The following is a 20,981-nucleotide window of genomic DNA, read 5'->3' on the forward strand; positions in this document are numbered from 1 at the left end:
GGGGTAAGGGCACACGGTGTGGGGTAAGGGCACACGGTGTAGGGTAAGGGCACACGGTGTAGGGTAAGGGCACACGGTGTAGGGTAAGGGCACACGGTGTAGGGTAAGGGCACACGGTGTAGGGTAAGGGCACACGGTGTAGGGTAAGGGCACACAGTGTAGGTTATAGGGTAAGGGCACACGATGTAGGGCAAGGGAACACGGTGTAGGGTAAGGGCACACGGTGTAGGGTATAGGGTAAGGGCACACGGTGTAGGGTAAAAGCACACAGTGTAGGGTATAGGGTAAGGGCACACGGTGTAGGATAAGGGCACACGGTGTAGGGTAAGGGCACACGGTGTAGGGTAAGGGCACACGGTGTAGGTTATAGGGTAAGGACAAACGGTGTAGGGCAGGGGCACACGGTGTAGGGTAAGGGCACACAGTGTAGGGTATAGGGTAAGGGCACACGGTGTAGGGTAAGGGCACACGGTGTAGGGTAAGGGCACACAGTGTAGGGTATAGGGTAAGGTCACACGGAGTAGGGTAAGGGCACACGGTGTAGGGTAAGGGCACACGGTGTAGGGTAAGGGCACACAATGTAGGGTATAGGGTAAGGGCACACGGTGTAGGGTAAGGGCACACGGTGTAGGGTAAGGGCACACGGTGTAGGGTAAGGGCACACGGTGTAGGGTATAGGGTAAGGGCACACGGTGTAGGGTAAGGGCACACATTGTAGGGTAAGGGCACACATTGTAGGGTATAGGGTAAGGGCACACGGTGTAGGGTAAGGGCACACGGTGTAGGGTAAGGGCACATGGTGTAGGGTATAGGATAAGGGCACACGGTGTAAGGTAAGGGCATACGGTGTAGGGTAAGGGCACACGGTGTAGGGTAAGGGCACACGGTGTAGGGTAAGGGCACACGGTGTAGGGTAAGGGCACACGGTGTAGGGTAAGGGCACACGGTGTAAGGTAAGGGCACACGGTGTAGGGTAAGGGCACACGGTGTAGGGTAAGGGCACACAGTGTAGGGTATAGGGTAAGGGCACACGGTGTAGGGTAAGGGCACACGGTGTAGGGTAATGGCACACGGTATAGGGTAAGGGCACACGGTGTAGGGTAAGGGCACACATTGTAGGGTATAGAGTAAGGGCACACGGTGTAGGGTAAGGGCACACAGTGTAGGGTATAGGGTAAGAGCACACGGTGTAGGGTAAGGGCACACGGTGTAGGGTAAGGGCACACAGTGTAGGGTATAGGGTAAGGTCACACGGTGTAGGGTAAGGGCACACGGTATAGGGTAAGGGCACACGGAATAGGGTAAGGACACACGGTGTGGGGTAAGGGCACACGGTGTAGGGTAAGGGCACACGGTGTAGGGTAAGGGCACACAGTGTAGGGTATAGGGTAAGGGTACACGGTGTAGGGTAAGGGCACATGGTGTAGAGTAAGGGCACACGGTGTAGGGTAAGGGCACACAGTGTAGGGTATAGGGTAAGGGCACACGGTGTAGGGTAAGGGCACACGGTGTAAGGTAAGGGCACACGGTGTAAGGTAAGGGCACACGGTGTAGGGTAAGGGCACACGGTGTAGGGTAAGGGAACACGGTGAAGGGTAAGGGCACACGGTGTAGGGTAAGGGCACACGGTGTAGGGTAAGGGCACACGGTGTAGGGTAAGGGCACACGGTGTAGGGTATAGGGTAAGGGCACACGGTTTAGGGTAAGGGCACACGGTGTAGGGTAAGGGCACACGGTGTAGGGTAAGGGCACACGGTGCAGGGTAAGGGCACACGGTGTAGGGTAAGGGCACACGGTGTAGGGTAAGGGCACACGGTGCAGGGTAAGGGCACACGGTGTAGGGTAAGGGCACACGGTGTAGGGTAAGGGCACACGGTGTAGGGTGTAGGGTAAGGGCACACGGTGTAGGGTAAGGGCACACGCTGTAGGGTAAGGGCACACGGTGTAGGGTATAGGGTAAGGGCACACGGTGTAACGTAAGGGCACACGGTGTAGGGTAATGGCACACGGTGTAGGGTGTAGGGTTAGGGCACACAGTGTAGGGTAAGGGCACACGGTGTAGGGTAAGGGCACACAGTGTAGGGTAAGGGCACACGGTGTAGGGTACGGGCACACGGTGTAGGGTAAGGTCACACGGTGTAGGGTAAGGGCACACGGTGTAGGGTAAGGGCACACGGTGTAAGGTAAGGGCACACGGTGTAGGGTAAGGGCACATGGTGACTCTTTACCTCGGATGTCTCCTCCAGCACAGAAGGCCTTCCCTCCAGCTCCCTTTATGAGGATCACGAACGTCTCGGGGTCTTCTTCCCACTCCTACACAAACATAAAAGATCATGGTGGCTTTTAAGGGCACAGTAAATACAAGTTCATTTAAGACACAGCCACATACATATGTGTGCACATGTGGCCTTTCCTAAATCACATCCAGAGGAATGGTTTCTATCCACTTAATTTTCTTTCTAAGTGCAATCTGTATTCCAGAAATAGCTGTCAAAGTTTTAATACTAAGATGAATAAACAGGTGCCTAATGGCACTGTGTTATATACATTTATATACATTTGTCTAGTGAACACATCCACCACCCAAAGATTGCTGGCATGATGTATAGCTATAACTTTTCCCCCATAGCAAAATAGCACTGTTATGGCAGAAAAATAACTATTACATAGTTATTTACAAAGTTTTTAAATATGTGGTGGATGGGGGTTTGTTGAGGTCAGGCAATAAACTAAGCAGATCAGTGACAGAGTGCTCGCTTTATAACCATACTAGGACAGATTATGGTTCTCATTTCCTCACAGCTGAGGAAAGTGGGGTACAGAGACTGACATGCCTAGTCTACAGAGCTTAATACTCAGAAATCCAAGTTTCAAATACAAGCCTGACTTTCAGCCCTACACTTTCTAATGTTTTGATGTGGGAGGTAATATATGCTGTGAATATGTTTTATTGTCATTGGTTAATAAAGAAGCTGCTTTTGGCCAATGGTTTAACAGAATATAGCCAGGCTGGAAAAGATATATAAAGAGAAAGCAGGCAGAGTCAGGGAGACGCCATGCAGCCACTGCCAGAGGAGGCAGACCCTAGAACCCTGCTGGTAGGCCACCACCTTGTGATGATGCACAGATTAATGAAGATGGGTTGATTTAAGACATAAGAGCTAGCTAGAAATATGCATAAGCTATTGGCCAAACAGTATTGGAATTAATACAGATTTCTGTGTGGTTATTTCAGATGTCTGGATGGCTGGGAAACAAACGAGTACCCTCTCCCAACAAATTGGTGCCTAACATAGGGCTGCCAGAGGAGAAGATGTGAGCTGCCAGCTGAAACCTTGCGGACAGGCCACAGACCTCATGGTAGCTTGGTGCTTCCAGGAGCAGATGTGTCTCAATGTCATGAAAAGTCCTAAGTTCTTAAACATTTTAAAAGTCATATTCTGTAGTCTTTGAAAGATTTGAAAAATACCTATCCTTCTGAAATCTACCTCAGTACATCTAGAAGATATAACTAACATGACTGCAAGCTGCACTTTTATAGATGACTCTCTATTAACCTATATATTTTTTGGGGGGGTGGGTTTCGAGACAGGGTTTCTCTGTAGTTTTAGAGTCTGTCCTGGAACTAGCTCTTGTAGACCAGGCTGGCCTCGAACTTACAGAGATCCGCCTGCCACTGCCTCCCAAGTTCTGGGATTAAAAGCGTGCGCCACCACCACCCGGCTAACCTATATTTCTTAATTATACATTACATTTTTAAATGAGTTACACAAACACAATTCGTTAATCAAAAGCAGAAATACACATATAACAGAATTGATCTAAAATCCAGCCATTTTGGTTACCTGGCCCTTTTTTGTCTATTCTTTAGTCTCTTGTCTCTTTGCCCATGTAGTAGGGCCCCAGAGGGTGTAACAGGGAGATACCATATGGTAAGCAGACCAAAGAGCATACCAGGATATGCCTACGTGGCATGGCATGCTCTAAAAGCCAGAGAGGTACCCTGCTCCTTCTCCTCACATGGCCGAATGCAGGACCATGTTTACTCTGGACTCTCCTGATGTCCCTGTCTCTGTCTCTACTCTCTCTTCTGTCTACGGCAAACCTTCTCCATCCAGATGCAGGACCATGTTCACTCTGGACTCTCCTGACGTCCCTGTCTCTGTTTCTGCTCTCTCTTCTGTCTACGGCAAACCTTCTCCATCCGGATGCAGGACCATGTTCACTCTGGACTCTCCTGACGTCCCTGTGTCCGTCTCTGCTCTCTCTTCTGTCTATGGCAAACCTTCTCATCATGCCGCAGAGCAGTCATGTCCTTCTTTGGTACTTCCTTTTTTCATTCATCTGGTGCCAAAACCTGGGATTGCATACATGAGTTCCCATCCAAGGGACACAGCCTCTCCAAACCAAGCTGATTTGACTCTCCTAAGGTGTGAATAGACCATTTGTTTCTGATGGCTTCTGCCACCCCCCATATTAGGCTCCAAATCCTAGAGTCTAAATTTTCAACCATGTCTTCCCTCTACATACTCTAACCAGCATCTCCTGCCTACTCAGTAAGTATCCTCTCTCTAGATCCTAAAACGTGCAACACCCTATGGAATGCCCATCACATGGACATTTTCCTGTTATACCTTCTAGGATGCCCACCAAATGGGCTTTTCCTGCTGTGCCCTCTGGGGCCCCACCACATGGGCTTTTCCTGCTGTGCCCTCTGGGGCCCGACCACATGGGTATTTTCCTGCTATGCCCTCTGGGGCCCCGCCACATGGATATTTTCCTGCAATGCCTTTTGTGGCCCCACTACATGGACAATCCCCTACTTACTAAGACGCTTACTCCTCTCCCTCTATTGGAATCCTCCCTTTTCCCAAGAGCCCCTCCGTCTTCCTCTTCAGCTGCATTCTCTACCTGCTCCACTCATCTCTCCTCCTCTACCAGGCTAAGAGTCACCATGGAGCTGCCTGCTCTGTCTACTTTTACTACAAAAGTCACACCAGTTTGCCAGGACACTCCTCTTACCCGATTGGGACCCCATTATGTCGAAAGGGATGTCTCTCTGTGATTTAGGACTCTGGCAAATCTGTCAGTCTATTTATTTGGGGACACCCTAGATTAAAATTCTTGAAACCACAACACTTAAGGTCTCTGCTCCTTCCTGGAACTTCCTCACCTCCCTAGGAACTGTAGACTAAGTTCCATGGTTTCTCTATGCTCTCCTCCAACTGTACCCTTTCCTTGCCTCCTCCCCCACAGAGCTACCTGCTGTCTCTCCTGAGCCCTCCTGGGCCTAGACATTGTGAGTTTTCTTGCCTCCTCCTCCTCCTAGGAATGCCCGCTAAGTCCCACCACTTTCTTCAGCCCTTCTGAATTCTGCAACTGTAGAAGTTGAAAAGAAAATGGCCCCACAGGCTCCTGGAGAATGACATGATTGGAGGTGTGGCCTTGTCGGAGTAGGTGTGGCTTTGTTGGAGGAAGTACACCAGGGGGTGTGCTTTTAGGTCTCAAATGCTTAATCCAGGTCTAATGTGATAATCACTTCCATCTGCCTGAGGATCCAGAAGCAGAATCCTCAGATCCTTCTTCAGCACCATGTCTGCCTTCATGCCACTATGCTTCCCACCATGACAATAATGGTCTAAGGCTCTGAACTGTAAGCCAGCCCCAATGAAATGTTCTCCTTTATAAGAGTTACCAAGGTCATGTGTTCCTTCACAGCCATAAAACCCTAACAAAGATGGCGACCTTGTCTCTAAAGTCTCTCAACTCCCTCCTGGAAGCCTTGCAGATTCTTATGCCCTCAAGGCCTCTACAACATTGGAATCATCCCTGGGGTGGAATTCCTGCCTGTTCCTCCTTGTCCAGCACAGTGATACTGCTCTCTGTCTCTCAGCTTCCTCTCAGAGCTGACGGTAACCCTCCCCATGGAAGAATTCCTTTTGCAACCCTTCTTCCTTTCCTTCTCAAACTCAGAGAATCTATATAACCTTCCTGTCTCACTGCAAATGGCTTGGCCTCAGTACAGCTCCCTGGCTAAATATGGCATACTTGAGTTCCAAATTCTTACAAATTGTAGCAGCTTCCGCCAGCACAGGCAATGATCCCAAAGTATCTCTTCTAAGGCTTTTAAACTTTCCATTCTTAAACCTTTTATTTCTACAATTTCTCTGTGCTCTGCTCTCCAGAAACCTTTCAAGACTGTTGTGTACACAGTCTCCATCTCAGGACTTGTAACTTCACTGGGTCTGGCTAAAGAATCTGCAAAATCGGTATCAAAAGTCAAAAAGCTTGTAACAAAAAGTAGTTTAAAAATCTATACATAGAAAATCTTAATTTGATACAACACACTATATGGGATTCAACTCTTGCTTAGAAAAATAGATGTTTTTTTTTAAATAGCAACCATGTGGCTCTCTTCCATCTTAGCTGATGACCTCATCAAGATTTGAAAGTTACCACATGACTGGCAGCCATCTTTAATAAGGGCAAAGAGCGCAAGACACGTAACTTCACTATCTTAAATGACCATATGGCATAAAGCAGCAATTATAAAACTCCTTGTTCCTAATGAGCTCTCTGTTTATCATTATATCTCCTTTTGGACTAAGGAGACAACAGCAGGTTTCATAAATAATGTTGTCCTATATGACAGTCAAAGACCTATAACAACTGACTGCCCCCAGTGAAGCCACTGAGACCACGGGAGCCTAGGACAACTGTCTGGGGAGTGGGTCTCTATCACTTTAATGGACATACAAGCAATTTAAGTTATACCTCCTGCTATAACTTACCCTTTTCAGATCTCTGGTAATACTGACTGTTGCTTTAACAGCAACAAGCACCCCAGCTCTCCCTAAGACTTCAGCTGCCTTCTAATTTCTTTGGCCCTTTCAGTCCTGGCCAACATTCCAGCTTTCTTGAGTCCCCAACAAGGATGCCCCCAGTGTCAGGAAGTAGTCATGAAAAAGATCACATTGTCCCTTACCATAATCTACTATCAACAAACGGGCTGGGATGTTAGGTCTCAAACCCAGGCCTATTTACCATATCAAAGTGGACCCGGCACCAGATTCTCCTAGCATCCCTCAGTCTCTTACTATTAAAGGGGTATGGCTGGCACATCCCACTCTCTACACTAAACTTCTCCAGACCAGAAGCCAGGTTGCCCTCGCCCCAGCTTCTGTATGCAGTCCAGTCGTTTCGGTTGCCTGGGTCTTTTCTGTCTACCCTCTACTCTCCTGGTTCTCCCGTCCTCGCGCTCCTCACATGGCCCAGCTCAGGGTCAAGTTCACTCTGGACTCCCCAAGGTGTCCCTGACTCTGGCTATGGTCTCTCTTTTATTTACAGTAACCCTTCTCCTGGACCACACCTAGGAGCTAATGCCCTGAGCACTAACGCTCACTGGTCACTAATGCCCTGAGCAGTCAGCATCCCTGTTTAAATGAAGAGTGGACCATGAGAAACAAGACCGACGTGAAGCAGAAGCATGTGTCCTAAGACAGCGAGTGGAGTGGGCAGGTCCACAGGAAAGCATCCGTGTGCTGCTGAGTTCTAGGACTAAACACCAGGAGTGTCCCCTACAGCATACTTCAGAAGGATCTCCACGGGGCCCTCCGCTATTACCGACCTTCAGCTGTGGGTAGATCTGCCGGATCATGCTCAGAGACAGAGCATTGAGGGACTTGGGTCTGTTCAGTGTTATGACTCCGGCACAGCCTCTCCTCTCCAGCAGCACTTCCGGAGCTTCTGTGTGCACAGACATCCTCTGGGTGAACAAAGAATAACTTCAGGACGTTTTATCGTACGCCCACAGCAAAACACACCCCAAGTGCACACCTTTCAAGTAATAACCAAAGAAGTGACGACCTAGGGACACCTAGCATCCCCAGCCTGCACAGACGGGGCAGTCCCAAAGCAAGCCATGCACACCTCCTGGATGTGGGGTACTGTATTTTTCCTTGCCTGAATCACCTCATCTAAAACACAGCCTCTTGCTAGAACGCCTCGGACTAGGAACTACTCCAACCCCTTGGAGTTTGTCACTAAATTTCAAATTCTACACTAGGTGCTTAGAAAACGTGGAGAGTACATGACTCCCACTATAGTAGCTGTTCTATGTTGGAAAGACGCCGTGCAAGCATCGGCAGGGTCTCTACTTCGTCACCTCTCGTGTGACTGCGGCACCGGCACCGACACCGGCACCGGCACCGGCACCGGCACCAGCACCGACACGGCTGTCTTCCGTCCAAAGGCTGTCAGCTAGAATCAGAGCCGACTAGCACACCGCTTCTTTAGCAGCAGTCTGCATCGCATTTAGAAAGGGCGGTGCAACTATGGAAATAAGTCATGCGAAGAGAATGAGAGAAAGAAATAAGAAGGAAAGGGAGTGACTGCTCCTAGGTATGGTGGAGGGGAAGGGTGACTGCAGATGCGGGGGCGAACGTAGTCGGAGACAGTGATATCTGGGAGAGTCCAGAGTGGACGTGAGCAGACCGAACTGGGCCATGTGGGGAGACGGGAACGGGAAGGGAGAGGAGAACCGGGTACAAGAACCAGGAGACCAAAGGTTCAAAGGGGGCTGGTAACCAAAATGCCTGGATTGTATAGGGAAGAGCCTCTGGGGGAAGGGCAGCTCAGGCCCTGGCCTGGAGAGATCGGTAGTGGCAGGGAATGCCACCACACCCTGTAACAGGGAGGACCCAGGGGTGCTGGGAGAACCCGGTGACCAGGTCCACTCTGATATGTTAAACAGGCACCTCGGCATTTGTCCCGGGTTGGAACTTAGCATGAAGTAGCTACAGTACCTGAGTTTAACTACACAGCGACTTTAGAGGATTCTGATGCGGGCTTACACACGGTCTTCAGGGTTTGCAGCGCCACCCACCCTTCTTAACGCCTCCCCTTATCCACGGACAGTAACGGAAACCTCCCCGGGTGTGGGGACACAGTCCATGAATGAAGCTGTGTGACATTTCTGAGACTGTGTGAGAAAACTGCAAGTAAGCAAGAGCCTGGTAACCTCTGCTTCTCCCAAGCATGGGTTGTTCTCGGAAGGGGTTGCTGAGCCCCCCCAGGTGTAGTAACGGGAGTGGTTTCCTTTAGATCACCCATCATCTAACCCCTTTAATTATTACTCAGAAAGATGCTACCAGCGCAAGCTGTACTCACAACTGTATCCAGCTTGAGCTAAAGTCAACTTGGCTCCCACGGCCTTGCTTAACCTTCAGAATAGAAATTGTGTAATATCCAGATAAAGTTAGCTTGTGCATGAGACCTCTGTCCACCTTATTTTCAGACTCCACTCTCCCACGTTCACTCCATCAAATAGAGTGGGAACACGTGGGCACCATGTACAGGATACAGTCAGAAGTGAGCGGGGCAGGACTCATACGGTTCAGTGGGCTCAGTGGTACAGGGGGCATACTGTTCTTGCACAGGACCTTAGTTCAGCTCCCAGCACCCACCAGGCTGCTCATAACTGTCTACCAACTCCAACCCCAGGGGAATCTGCTGCCCCTGAGTTCCAAGGACACCTGAACCTGCACACACATACCTGCACAGAGACACTCACACATATACACAGTCAAAAATAGTAAAAAATGAATCTTGAACATATACTAAAATGGGAAATGGGTTTAAATTTTAAAATTGTAGAACAGTAGTGAAACGCTTGCCTAGCATATGCAAATTCCTCAGTTCAATCCTCGGGATCACAAAATTTTAAAAACAAATTAATTTATATTTTTACCTGGAATATGCCAACTAAAACCAAAAGACACACATATAATTTATATCTGATAAACAGATAAACTAATATCTGACAATCCAAACAATTACATTTTGACAGCATTAAACATGTTTTCACTTTCCTGTGTAGAATTATGTTATATATTTAATTCTTGTGAAAATTCATTACCACATAATAACCAAAAATGATATGTACTTAGAAGAGCTTTAAGACAACCTATTGAGGGGCTGAAGAGATGGCTCAGTGGTTAAGAACACTGGCTGTTCTTCTAGGGGTCCTGAATTCAAATCCCAGCAGCCATAGGGTGGCTCACAACCATCTGTAATGAGATCTGGCGCCCTCTTCTGGCCTTCAGGCAGAACAACACTGTATACATAATAAATCTTTGGGAAAAAAAAAAAAGAAAAGAAAGCGTATTGAAGCTGGGTGGTGGGGTCGCACACCTTTAATCCCAGCATTGCAGAGGTAGGCAGATCTCTGACTCCTATGCCAGGCAAAGCAAATTCTAGGACAGCCAGGGCTACGCAACCAGACACTTTTCTACAGGTTCTTAGCATCCATGCTCAGATCAGACTGCGCCCCAGGAGCATTTACCACAAGCTAACAACAAAAGCTCTTACTGCAGAGGCTCTAGAACTGCACCCGAGAGCTCCAGGCTCCCTTCTTAGGCTGCAGGGAGAACCGGCTGAGCTAACACATATACGACATACTTAGTGCAGCCCCCGCACACAGAGCTGCAGCGGGTGCTCATTCCTACTAAGGCATTCATCAGATTCTACAGGGGATACAAAACTGAATAAAAAGGATTTTTCTGTAATCTGATATTCAGTAAATGTTTAGCTTCGCAAGGTACAATTAGCATAATTTCTAAGGGATTAACATGTATTATTAGCAATAACTGCTAAAGTATGAAGTTATTATTTATACATTATATACCGTATTGGTGGTCTCTAAGATGTTTAAATTTTATTCTATGTGTATGGGTGCTTTGGCAGCATGTATGTCTATGTCCCAAATGCTCACAGTGCCTACAGTTGCCAGGAGAGGGCATGAGATCTCCTGGAACTGGAGTTACATACTGTAGATAGCCACCATGGAACTGCCAAGCTATTTCTCCATACCGCATGCTAAGTATTAAAATGTAATATCTTTTTAATATTTTTGAATCACTGTATGGTAAAGACTATCCTCGATATATATATATATATATATATATATATATATATATATAAAGGGAAGCAACAATAAACTAAGCATTTGTCTAAGATTAAGTTGCAGACAGATTTAACCATACTCATTACAACAGCCTTACAACACAGAGTGTGCAGGACGTGGCACGTCTTATCACGGGAGCTTGAGGGCAGGGGTCAGGAAGCCAAGGAAACCGGCCATCCCAGGCAAGTCTACTTCCCTAGCAGAGACACTTTGAAGTTATATCACGAAGAGCAAAGCAGAGCCCAAACTCACCAGATGCTGCAGAACAACCCTGGCTCTTCTGAGGGAGCTGAACCTGAAAGAGACGCAGACCGCAATGAGTCCAGTAACACAGCAACTGTGTCTTGATGCACAAACACCGGAAGGCCTTAACTGTGTTGGGACAGAACCTTGAAAACAGACTGAACAGCCATGAAATGATGACCACCTCAAAGGGCTTCGGCAGCACCCGCTTCCCAGGTGTTTGGTGAACTTTCATATGTGTGTGTATACATATATATGTATATATATATATGTATATATGTATATATATATATATCCACCTACTTACAGGACACCAAAGATAAACCAAAGTAATTCCACTAATGCGCAACCTGGGGAACCCATGATTTTACCGGGGTTACTTACAGAGCACGTATGAGGAGGGGAGTGGGTGAATGTATAGCAGCCGCAACCCTATCTGGTCCCAACATGGGTATTAGCTCATAGCTACATAGATGGAGTCCCTGTTTCTGTTAAGCTCATGATTTACACCCTCTGGTACCTTCCAAGACCGTAACGGCATGTGCAAACAGGACAGTTTACATACAAAAGGCTGGGAGGTACAGGAAGAAAATCTGGAATTTCAGTGAGAGGGTTTACTAAGCCTCCCCAAACTCTACGGAAAACTGCCAACCACGTCAACAAGCCTGAGCTCAGCTTGTGTGTGTGTGTGTGTGTGTGTGTGTGTGTGTGTGTGTGTGTGTGTGTGTATGTGTATATATGTGGTGTATGTGTGTTGTGTGTGTACACACGTGTGTGTTGTGTGTGTATATGCAGTATGCATGTGTGTGGTGTGTGTGTGTATATATGTGGTGTGCATGTGTGGTGTGTGTATATGTGGTGTGCATGTGTGTGGTATGTGTATGTGTGTATATGTGATGAATGTGTATTGTGTGTACACACGTGTGTGTTGTGTGTGTATATGTGATGTGCATGTGTGTGGTGTGTGTGTATGTGTGTGTATATGTGTATTGTGTACACACGTGTGTGTTGTGTGTGTATATGCAGCGTGCATGTGTGTGTGGTGTGTGTGTATATATGTGGTGTATGTGTGGTGTGTGTGTATGTGTGGCATCTGTGTGTATGTGCGTACGTGTGTCTTTTGTAAGCAGTCCCAGCTGTGATGAAGATGGTGGTTACACTTGAGAACAGCTCTCTACAACACCATATGATCTAGCAATCCTACTCTTTGAGTTTGACTAAATGAGCCAGAAGCTACATCCAAAAGAAAACCCACAAACCTGAATGTGTATTTTATATTAGCTGCATCTACAGATGCAAAATACAGGCATAATCATGATATCCTTAAGGAAATCCATATAGGAATGGAAGCCATAAAAAGAAACGAGCTACCAACTCTAAACATCCCACACACAGAAGAATAAAACTTAAATAATGTGTGCTCCTAAGAAGTAAATCTGAGAAGAAAATTCTGTGAGCGTTCACGTTTAGGATATTTTGGAAATGGCAGAGTTCTGGAACACACAGAACAATAAACAGCTGTCAGAGATTTGGGGGGGAAGAGAAAGGAAGAGCGGAGACACGGTTAAACTAATCTGTAGAACACCGTGCATGTCGTGAGATTAAACCAATCTGTAAACACTGCACATACCATCAGATTAAACTAATCTGTAAACACTGCACATGCCATTAGATTAAAAATTTTGAATGAAATTTCAGTTAACTTTTTGAAAATCTCAAAACATTCCACAAACAAAATTCTGTAAAATTTTAAATTACATTTTGTTAATTGTGTGAAGAATATGGAATCTGTCACATTTTTAATTTGGTAAGGATGAAATACAATGCACACTCTGAGAGAGGTCTACGCTACTTTGGCCTCCTAAGCAAGCAATCAGGATGGACAGACCTGAACCCTGCAGCAGTTTAGGGAGACAAGGGCTACCTAGCTCACAGGTCACACGTCCTCCTGAGGTAACCAGAGCAGGGACTGGAGCAGAGGCCACACTCATTATCAGTTGGCTGCACCTGGCTTGCTCAGTTTGCTTTCTTATACACCCCAGAACTACATGCCAGGGGTGAAGCTGCTCACACACAAGCAAGAAAATGCCCCCCAGGCTTGGCTATAGGTCAATCTAAAAGAGGCGTTTCCTCAGCTGAGGCTCCCTCTTCTCAGGTGACTGTGGATTCGAGTATGGTGGCACATGCATGTGGTTCTTAGGAAGATGAGGCAGGAGACCACTTGAGTATCTCTTGCTCTTGGGAAACTCACAAGGTGGTGACCAACATCAGAAAAGGGTATCACTAGAATACACTGGGATGTATGCTTCTTTTCGAAGACATCAAACTTAAGATACAGAGGAAAACCAAAGCAGAAAACAGCAGGCACAGCCTTAACAAGGACCAGGCCATCTGCAGATGTGCACGCTGATGGAACTAAGTGCTGCTAGGGGTTAATGCTTTTCAGTGACAGAGAGCTTGCAAAATGAGTAACCGAGACAAAAGAGGAAATAAAGAAAACCTAGGACCATCACTGTTACCACTTACAAATATGTTAAAAGTTGTATATGAATAACTGAAATCCAAATGACTTTCTAAACGTTATATTATTTTCCTTTTAAATTATGCTCAAATTGGCAATACAACCAAAGAAAGAAATCACGTATTTGTTTGAATAAGTCACAATTTACATTTCTGACCTAGCATATTTTGAATTTGCTTCACTACAGTGAAGCCTTCTGCCCGCAGCCCAGGGTCCGGCCACGCGTCTGTACATCTGAGGACCCCTGTCAATATTCTAAAACTCTGGCGACAACAACCCAGCTCAGTATCGACTATGGCGGTGAGGCACAGGCGTGGGTACTTTGTTCGACAAAATGACCACTACAAAGTGTAAGCAAGTTGTCCTTAAAAATAAAAACACTATAAAAAAAAACTAGTCAGAAGTGACAGATGACAGGTAATTCTAGAAAGGGTTTTCATGCAGGCTTTGTGCCCACGCTGAGGCCAGAGGTCAAGGCTGAGGGTCACTGCTTCAAGGCCTGATGTCAAGTTCAAACTTATCTTTTAGAACTCTCTCTCACTGAACCCGCTAGACCAGATTTCCCAGCAAGCCCAGGGCTCCTGTCTCCGCCTCCCAGCACTGGCTTTTTGAGTGTGGCATGCTTGCACAAGTACTTCACCAAATAATCTGTTCCCCAGCCCCTTACACAGTCTCTTAAATCTGCAACGTCTGATTTAAACACCCTAACAGCCGATTTCTAAAAAAAAAAAAATTAAAAAATTCTACTTGACTCAATTTTGTCTTTGGAAACTTCAGTATTGAAAGGCTTAGAAGCGGCAAACACGCATGCGCAGAACCGTTGGCTTATTTCCCAGCACATGAATGGGGGAGAGAAGAGTTCTTTCTGTCCAACCACAGTGGCTCTGAAGTCCTTATTGAGGCCAGCGCCCAGCTCAAGGCTGCAGAGGGTGCCGCCAGTCTGGCAGATCTAAGTAATGGTTTAAGTACTACCTCAGCTGAAGAGGACACGAGAAATGCAGGCTTACCTTCAAGTCCCCGTTTAATCTATGAAATACAGTTTCGCCAGAATCAAGACGCTAATCCACAGTGACCACACCCATATGCAAAGCACTGGGCAAGACACTTGCAGTCACAAAGACCCCGTACCAGTGGCAAGGAGAGTAAAGGAGTCAAGTGTAACTAAATTCGCCACCATTTCTATACATTCACATTGTTTCCACTTAGGGCCATTCAAACTAACCTATTACTTAAAATCCAATACTGGGGCTGGAGATGTAGTTCGTGATACATTTAGTTCAATCTCTAGTAGTATAAAAATATAAAACATGGTACTTGAGAATTCAGTCCCCAAATTTATTCCAAACCTTTTTTTCTTGGGGGGAGGGGGTGTTCAACACAGGGTTTCTGTGTGTAACAGTCCTAGCTGTCCTGGAACTAGCTCTAGTAGACCAGGCTGGCCTCGAATTTATAGATATTCACCTGCCTCTGCCTCCGGAGTGCTGGAATTGAAGGTGTGTACCACCTTCACCTGGCACCCCAGCTTTCTATTTGAATGGCTCCAAGACTGCCATCTGGTGGATAGGAGGGGGTACCCACATCTCTCTAGCATTGCAGCCCTGGTTCAGTCATCACCAACATTGTTTAATCCTCGCAGGGGATGTGAAATGCTGGAAACCTGGCTCAAAAGGCCAAGTATTTGTTTCATCAAAGACCATAGAAGAAACTGAAGAACACAGAAATCTCCCTGGTGATTACAGTACATACGAAGGTGGAAAAACAACTATGGTAGCTGGACATGGTAGCTGCGCATGGTAACCCACGTCTTTAGGCCCAGCACTGGGGAGGCAAAGCGGGTGGATCTCTGTGAGTTCCAGGCAAGTCTGATCTACAGAGTGAGTTACAGAGCAGCCATGGATACACAGTGAGACACTGTCTCAAGACAAATACAGAAACAAACAAGCAAACAGCAATGGACCACCATCATCTTAAAATGATGCAAGCTTCAGAAACTTTGTTGCAATTATCCAGTCAAGCAAATCCAAGCTTACGAAATCACACAAGTCTACCAGGAACTGCTCAAGCAGGAAAATGTGATTTAAAAAAGATAAAAGGCTCAGAGACTCAGAGACTGCACGGGCAGCTGCCGGGGTTAAGCAGGGCCGAAAAGTCAAGCGAGTAACTCTGGGATGAAGTGACAGAAAACAGGGACACGGTGTACTGAGCTGTGAGGTGACATCTGGAACGGAGGAAGGCTGCAAGCAAGAGCAGGAAGGGAAACACAGGTCCTGAGACACTTAAAAGGGCACTAACTGCTTTACAGAATGAAATACGAATTTGGTTTTTAGGTTGTGTTTGCTGTGATGCAAAGTAAAAACATTCAACAACAAATGAAGAAACGACCCTGAAGCCTATGAGAAAAGCCAGGACTGAAGATGCATGGGGCAGAGGGTTCGTAGAACAACCACAGAGGCTCTAGAACCTGTACCTGTCTGTAAGAAATAAATACAAACACTGCGGGGCACAGGGGACGCCAAGACCTCCATGCCTAGTCTGCGAGTGTGTTTCGTTATTCTGTTCCTGGTTGGTCAACAGTTATTTTAAAATCACAGACCTTTTTTAAATGTTCTTTCACTTTTTCCAGAAAATAAAACACAATTTTTAAAAGGCAGCCTGCTCATGGAAATAGTAACAGCCTACTAACCCTATCAGTGCCAGAGGTGAGAAGCTGCCTGTGAACCGGAGAGCCTTCTCCCTCGCCCAGCAGCACCCCGCTGGGCCTACTGCTGGCATCAGTGACCGCCACTGTGTGCTTCTGCCTGGTCTCTGACTGGGTTTGTGTCTCCTGCCACAGACAACAAAAGGATAATAGGGCCTCAAAGACTGCACACCTCTGTCCATCTAGCAGTGAAGAAAGGAGGGGCCAGCAAACAGGAGCCAAACAAAGCAGTTAAGCAGAGGACAGCAGCTGTCTCCTGACAGTTACCCTCCTCTAGTTGAAGATGGTTTACGCTAGCCCACTTTTTTTCTCGAAAACACTTAGCAAGGTCAGTAAATAAACATACTTTGTCTGAAGTATTTACTTAATAACCTGGTCCACGCTGCCTACCGGATAACCAGTGGCCAGAACAATGACTCCAAGCAGCCACAAAAGACTATTTTCATCAGAAAGTAAACTGCGATCCAAATCCTGGAGATCCAAGCTAGTAAAGTTTTCTTTTATTTAATCCCATGTTCAGGAGGGTACTCCTGAGAGCTTCAAAGCAGAAAAAAGGCAGGCTCTGGAGTAAAATTCAGTAGGCTGCATCTAGCAATCACACAAAGAACTTTCTCGAGCTGGAAGTCGTAAGCCCAGCAAGTTTCTGCAAAAGGAACAAGCGCTAAACCCAGGGTATTATTGTATAGAATGGAGTCTGCAAGAAGAAATAGGTTCGGGGTGCGGGAGGATAAGCTGACATTAGGAGAGGACTCCGCCCTACCAAAGAGATGCCAGGATGTCATAGTCATTCTTACTGCTGCATCGTTCACAAAAGCACAAACAAACAAACAACAAATGGAACTCGCCTAGAGAGCCAGCAACAGCTCAGATAAAGGAAAATGTGGCGCTGTGGCTTGGGGACACAACAGAATTGTATAGCAGGACAGAGCACCTACTCCATGACACCTGCAGAACCTGGAAGTCACTGCGTCTTAGAGTTTCTACTGCTGTGATGAAGCTCCGTGACTGAAAGCAACTCGGGGAAGGGGACGCTTATTCGGCTTACACTTCCATATCCCTGTTCATCAATGAAGGACGTCGGGGTAGGAACTCAAACTGGGCAGGAATCTGATGGCAAGAGCTGATGCAGGGGCATGGAGGAGTACTGGTGTCCTCTATGCTTGTTCCTCGTGGCTTATCCAGCCTGCTTTTTTCTCACACCCAGGACCACCAGACCAGGGCCACCAGACCAGGAACGACACCACCCACATGGGCTGGATCCCGCCCCATACATCACTAATTAAGAAAATGCCCTCCAGGATGACCAACAGCCCCAGTTTATGGAGGCATTTTCTCACCTAAGGCTCCGCCCTCTTCTGGGATGATTACAGCTAGTGTCAGTTGACATTAAAACTAGCCAGCACACTGTGTCTGGCAAAGTGTCCCAGACTCAGCAAATACAGCATGTTTTCCCTCATAGATGGAATATATATATATATATATATATATATATATATATATATATGAATGAGTGGGGTACCAGTAGGTTATAAAACTAAAATCAGGGCCATGGGGACAAACAGGTGGCAATGAAAGAATAAAATGGTATGAAAGCAGGAGAGCTGGAGGGAAGAAGGAGGGAGACAGGCGGCCAGGGGAGGAGAGCAGGAAGAGGGTCAACAAAAGCAGTGTCCTATGAATGGTCGTACTCATCACTTAGCCTGCTGGTGCAAACAAACAAGAAACTAGCGACAAAGACCCTTCAGAAATCTAGTGCACACACAATTGCATACATGCGCAGCGCATTCAAGGCATGCAGCATAGGGCTCAGAGTTAGTGAATCGGGTTATACAATACGTTGGAGAGTTGTCTTCAAAGAAGCGATGTGGGGACAAAGAACACCGCCCAAGAACCAAATTGACTCACAGGCGGTGGGAAAGTGGTGGCAGGGACAGTCAGCTGACCGCAGGAGCAAAGTGAGGCCGAAGTCCAAAGGCATCAGCCAATCGCATCAACCAAGCCACACAAGTCCTTTTCCTTCCAGATAGACAGGCTCTCGGAGCCCCTCGGAGCCCCCGCACCTAGTCAGTTGAGCGTGTGCATGTGCGTGAGAGAGAGAGAGAGCGCGAGCGAAGCAGGCAAGCTCACCTAGGTAATGACAGAATCTTTCAACTTGAAGCTAACTTTATTAATACACGTGTCTTCACAACATGGTTCCCAAGCAATTTAGAATTTGCTGTCATTAAGAAAGCACCAACAATGAATACAGACTCAGATGTTGGTATTTATCACTCAAGACAGAAAAACGAGCAGCAAGCAAGGCAACTCTTTGGTGTGTAACAGATACTGGAGAATCGCATCACTGGATACAGCTCTTTTAGGATCTTTCCCCGAAACAGCACTAGTCTTAAGATTTATCTTTAATTACATGTATATTTGTGTGTGCCCATGTGAGAACAGGTGTCCCATGAGAAGAGACTGTCAGATGTCTTGGCGCTGGAGTTACAGGCGCTGTCCCACACAGGAGACAGAACCCAATCCTCTGAGCCTGTCCGTCAAGAGTAGGACAGGTTCTTCAACCGCTGAGCTGTCTCTCTAGCGGCACCGGTAACTATTCATTTAGATCAAAGACCAAAGAAACATTCCCATCTCTCTGCAGGACCCTGACGAAACAAGAGGCATGAGGGACTTGCAGTGGAACAAAGGTGGGTTCCACTGTCGAAGCGCTCCTAGACCGAGGCTAACAGGAACCCCCCCTCCCCGCCCGCCCCAGAAGGACCTCTGCGAAGGGTTTCACGGGGCCAGTTAAAGCTTTTGGGTATGATACCAGGGAACTAGGCATTGCACAAGGCATAGCTCCTAGAATGAGTGCTACCACAGTCCTTCTGCAGAGCTGGGGTAGCAGTGAGAGGCGCCTTTACAAAGTTAATATTTGGCCAAGCAGTGGTGGCGCACGCCTTTAATCCGGGGGGCAGAGGCAGACGATCTCTGTGAGTTCGAGTCCAGCCTGGTCTACTGAGCGAGTTCCAGGGCAAGCTTCCAAGCTACAGAGACACCCTCTCTCGGAAAACAAAACAAAACGAAAAGTTAATGTTTGGACGTGTGCCCCGGGCAAGCGCGTTATAGGGCAACGACGCTCTTCTGCGGATTCTAAACACCCGCGCTGCCACCGCAGCTGGCTGCACAGCTAATCAAGTTCCTACACAACAGTCACACCTGTGTGACACACGGTAAATTAGGTGGCACGTCCCCAAACTGCACCCGGCTTCAAGAAAGAAAATAAAAAGGAGTCAAAGGGGGGAAAAAAAAAGTCGTGCGAGGTCACAGCTGAATACAAGATCGAGGGCGGAAAATGAAGGTCTTTTTGCAAAGAAGGCGCTAGAAAGAACAAAGTCGGAGGGCACCTGCGGCTGCGAACGGAGCGGGCCGGCGGGAAGGGCGCCCGGTCGGCGAGGCCTGCCGGGGACACCTCAGCAGCCGGTGCTCGCTCGCTAACTCACCTCGACAGGAGCCGCCACACATCCTGCTGCCCCATGGCCTAAAAACCCAGCGCCGAAGCAGAAGGCGGCGACAACGGAATGCACGGCGGACCCGCCCACCGCCGACTGGAGCCCAGGAGAGTCGCGGGCACCGACGACGAGTCCTCCGGACGGCCAGAGCGGCCCACGGCTCGCATTTCCGCCGCGCTACGCTGGTGGGCGGGGCAAAACAGGGGCGGGAGGAAATGAGGGAGCGCGGAGGGCGGGGCCGGGCAACGCGTGAGGATGGGGCGGGGTCTGGCTAGGGGGCGGGGACTAGAGTGGAGCGGGGGCGGGATGCAGGGAGGAGTCAAAGCGAAGCTGAAAGAGCTGAGCTATGGCAGTAGCCAAAGCACAGAGAAAAAGATTCAAATGGAGTCTGAAAGGGTAAACGACTTGGCTCCCCAGAGGCCATCCTGGGAAACGCCCAGTCCATCATTTAAGTTTGGCCAAGCAGCAGAGATTGATTGATCCCAATGAGTTTTGTGAGATTTTAATAATTTTTAAATGAAAAGGTAAATTCAAACCGGACCTCATCTCATGATGCCCTCCTGTGATCCCAGCACTCAGAAATCTGAGGCGGGGGAATGGTCGTCAGTTGCAAGCCATCCTGGACTATGCTATGCAGCAAGACCCTAGCTCAGAAAAAAAAGTAACTTTGGTGTTCTTTGAGAATCAAACGGATGAAATGCATTTGATGTCAAGGAGAGCTTGGTGTCCTTTAGTGCCCGCTCTATGTTGCTGAACTTGCTTTCAAGCATTTCTCATGGTCTTCGGAAAAGTTCGATACCTCGCTCTTCCCCTGGCAGACAAAAATATCTGATTAAAGAGACTGTGCTCACCAACTACCCTAGAAATCGCTTTTATCAGAGAAAGCATAACTGCACCAGAACGCAGCTCATTAAATAAAACGCATATTTAACTGCGCACCACTGTTGACTCTAGAGCCACCCCCACACCCAGATGTCTAGCTGTAAGCGTTTCATCGAGTATTGACATATTAATAAGAACTGAGGAACTCAGAGAAGAGTTCAGAGAGCAGGAAGTTAAAGGCGTGTG

General features: G+C 47.5%; 1 protein-coding gene across 2 annotated transcripts in view; it reads right to left on the reverse strand.

Annotated features, from left to right (window-relative positions):
- The window catches only part of Hibch (3-hydroxyisobutyryl-CoA hydrolase), a 63,833-nt gene extending 43,778 nt beyond the window's left edge, over nucleotides 1-20,055 (reverse strand). Inside the window, exons 1-4 of one of the 2 annotated variants that reach the window (XM_087902352.1) lie at nucleotides 19,905-20,055; nucleotides 11,216-11,258; nucleotides 7,628-7,765; nucleotides 2,229-2,313 (exon numbers count right to left, since the gene is read on the reverse strand). In XM_087902352.1, the coding sequence (XP_087758478.1) occupies nucleotides 2,229-2,313; nucleotides 7,628-7,765; nucleotides 11,216-11,258; nucleotides 19,905-19,939 (301 nt within the window). In that variant the 5' untranslated portion in view covers nucleotides 19,940-20,055. The remainder of the gene's footprint in view (nucleotides 1-2,228; nucleotides 2,314-7,627; nucleotides 7,766-11,215; nucleotides 11,259-19,904) is intronic. The other variant, XM_087902353.1, reaches the window with a different exon arrangement.
- Between the last annotated feature and the right edge of the window lie 926 nt (nucleotides 20,056-20,981).

Source organism: Myodes glareolus, chromosome 27 (genome assembly GCF_982192425.1).
Source record: "Myodes glareolus chromosome 27, mMyoGla1.1, whole genome shotgun sequence".
NCBI classification, from domain to species: Eukaryota; Metazoa; Chordata; class Mammalia; order Rodentia; family Cricetidae; genus Myodes; species Myodes glareolus.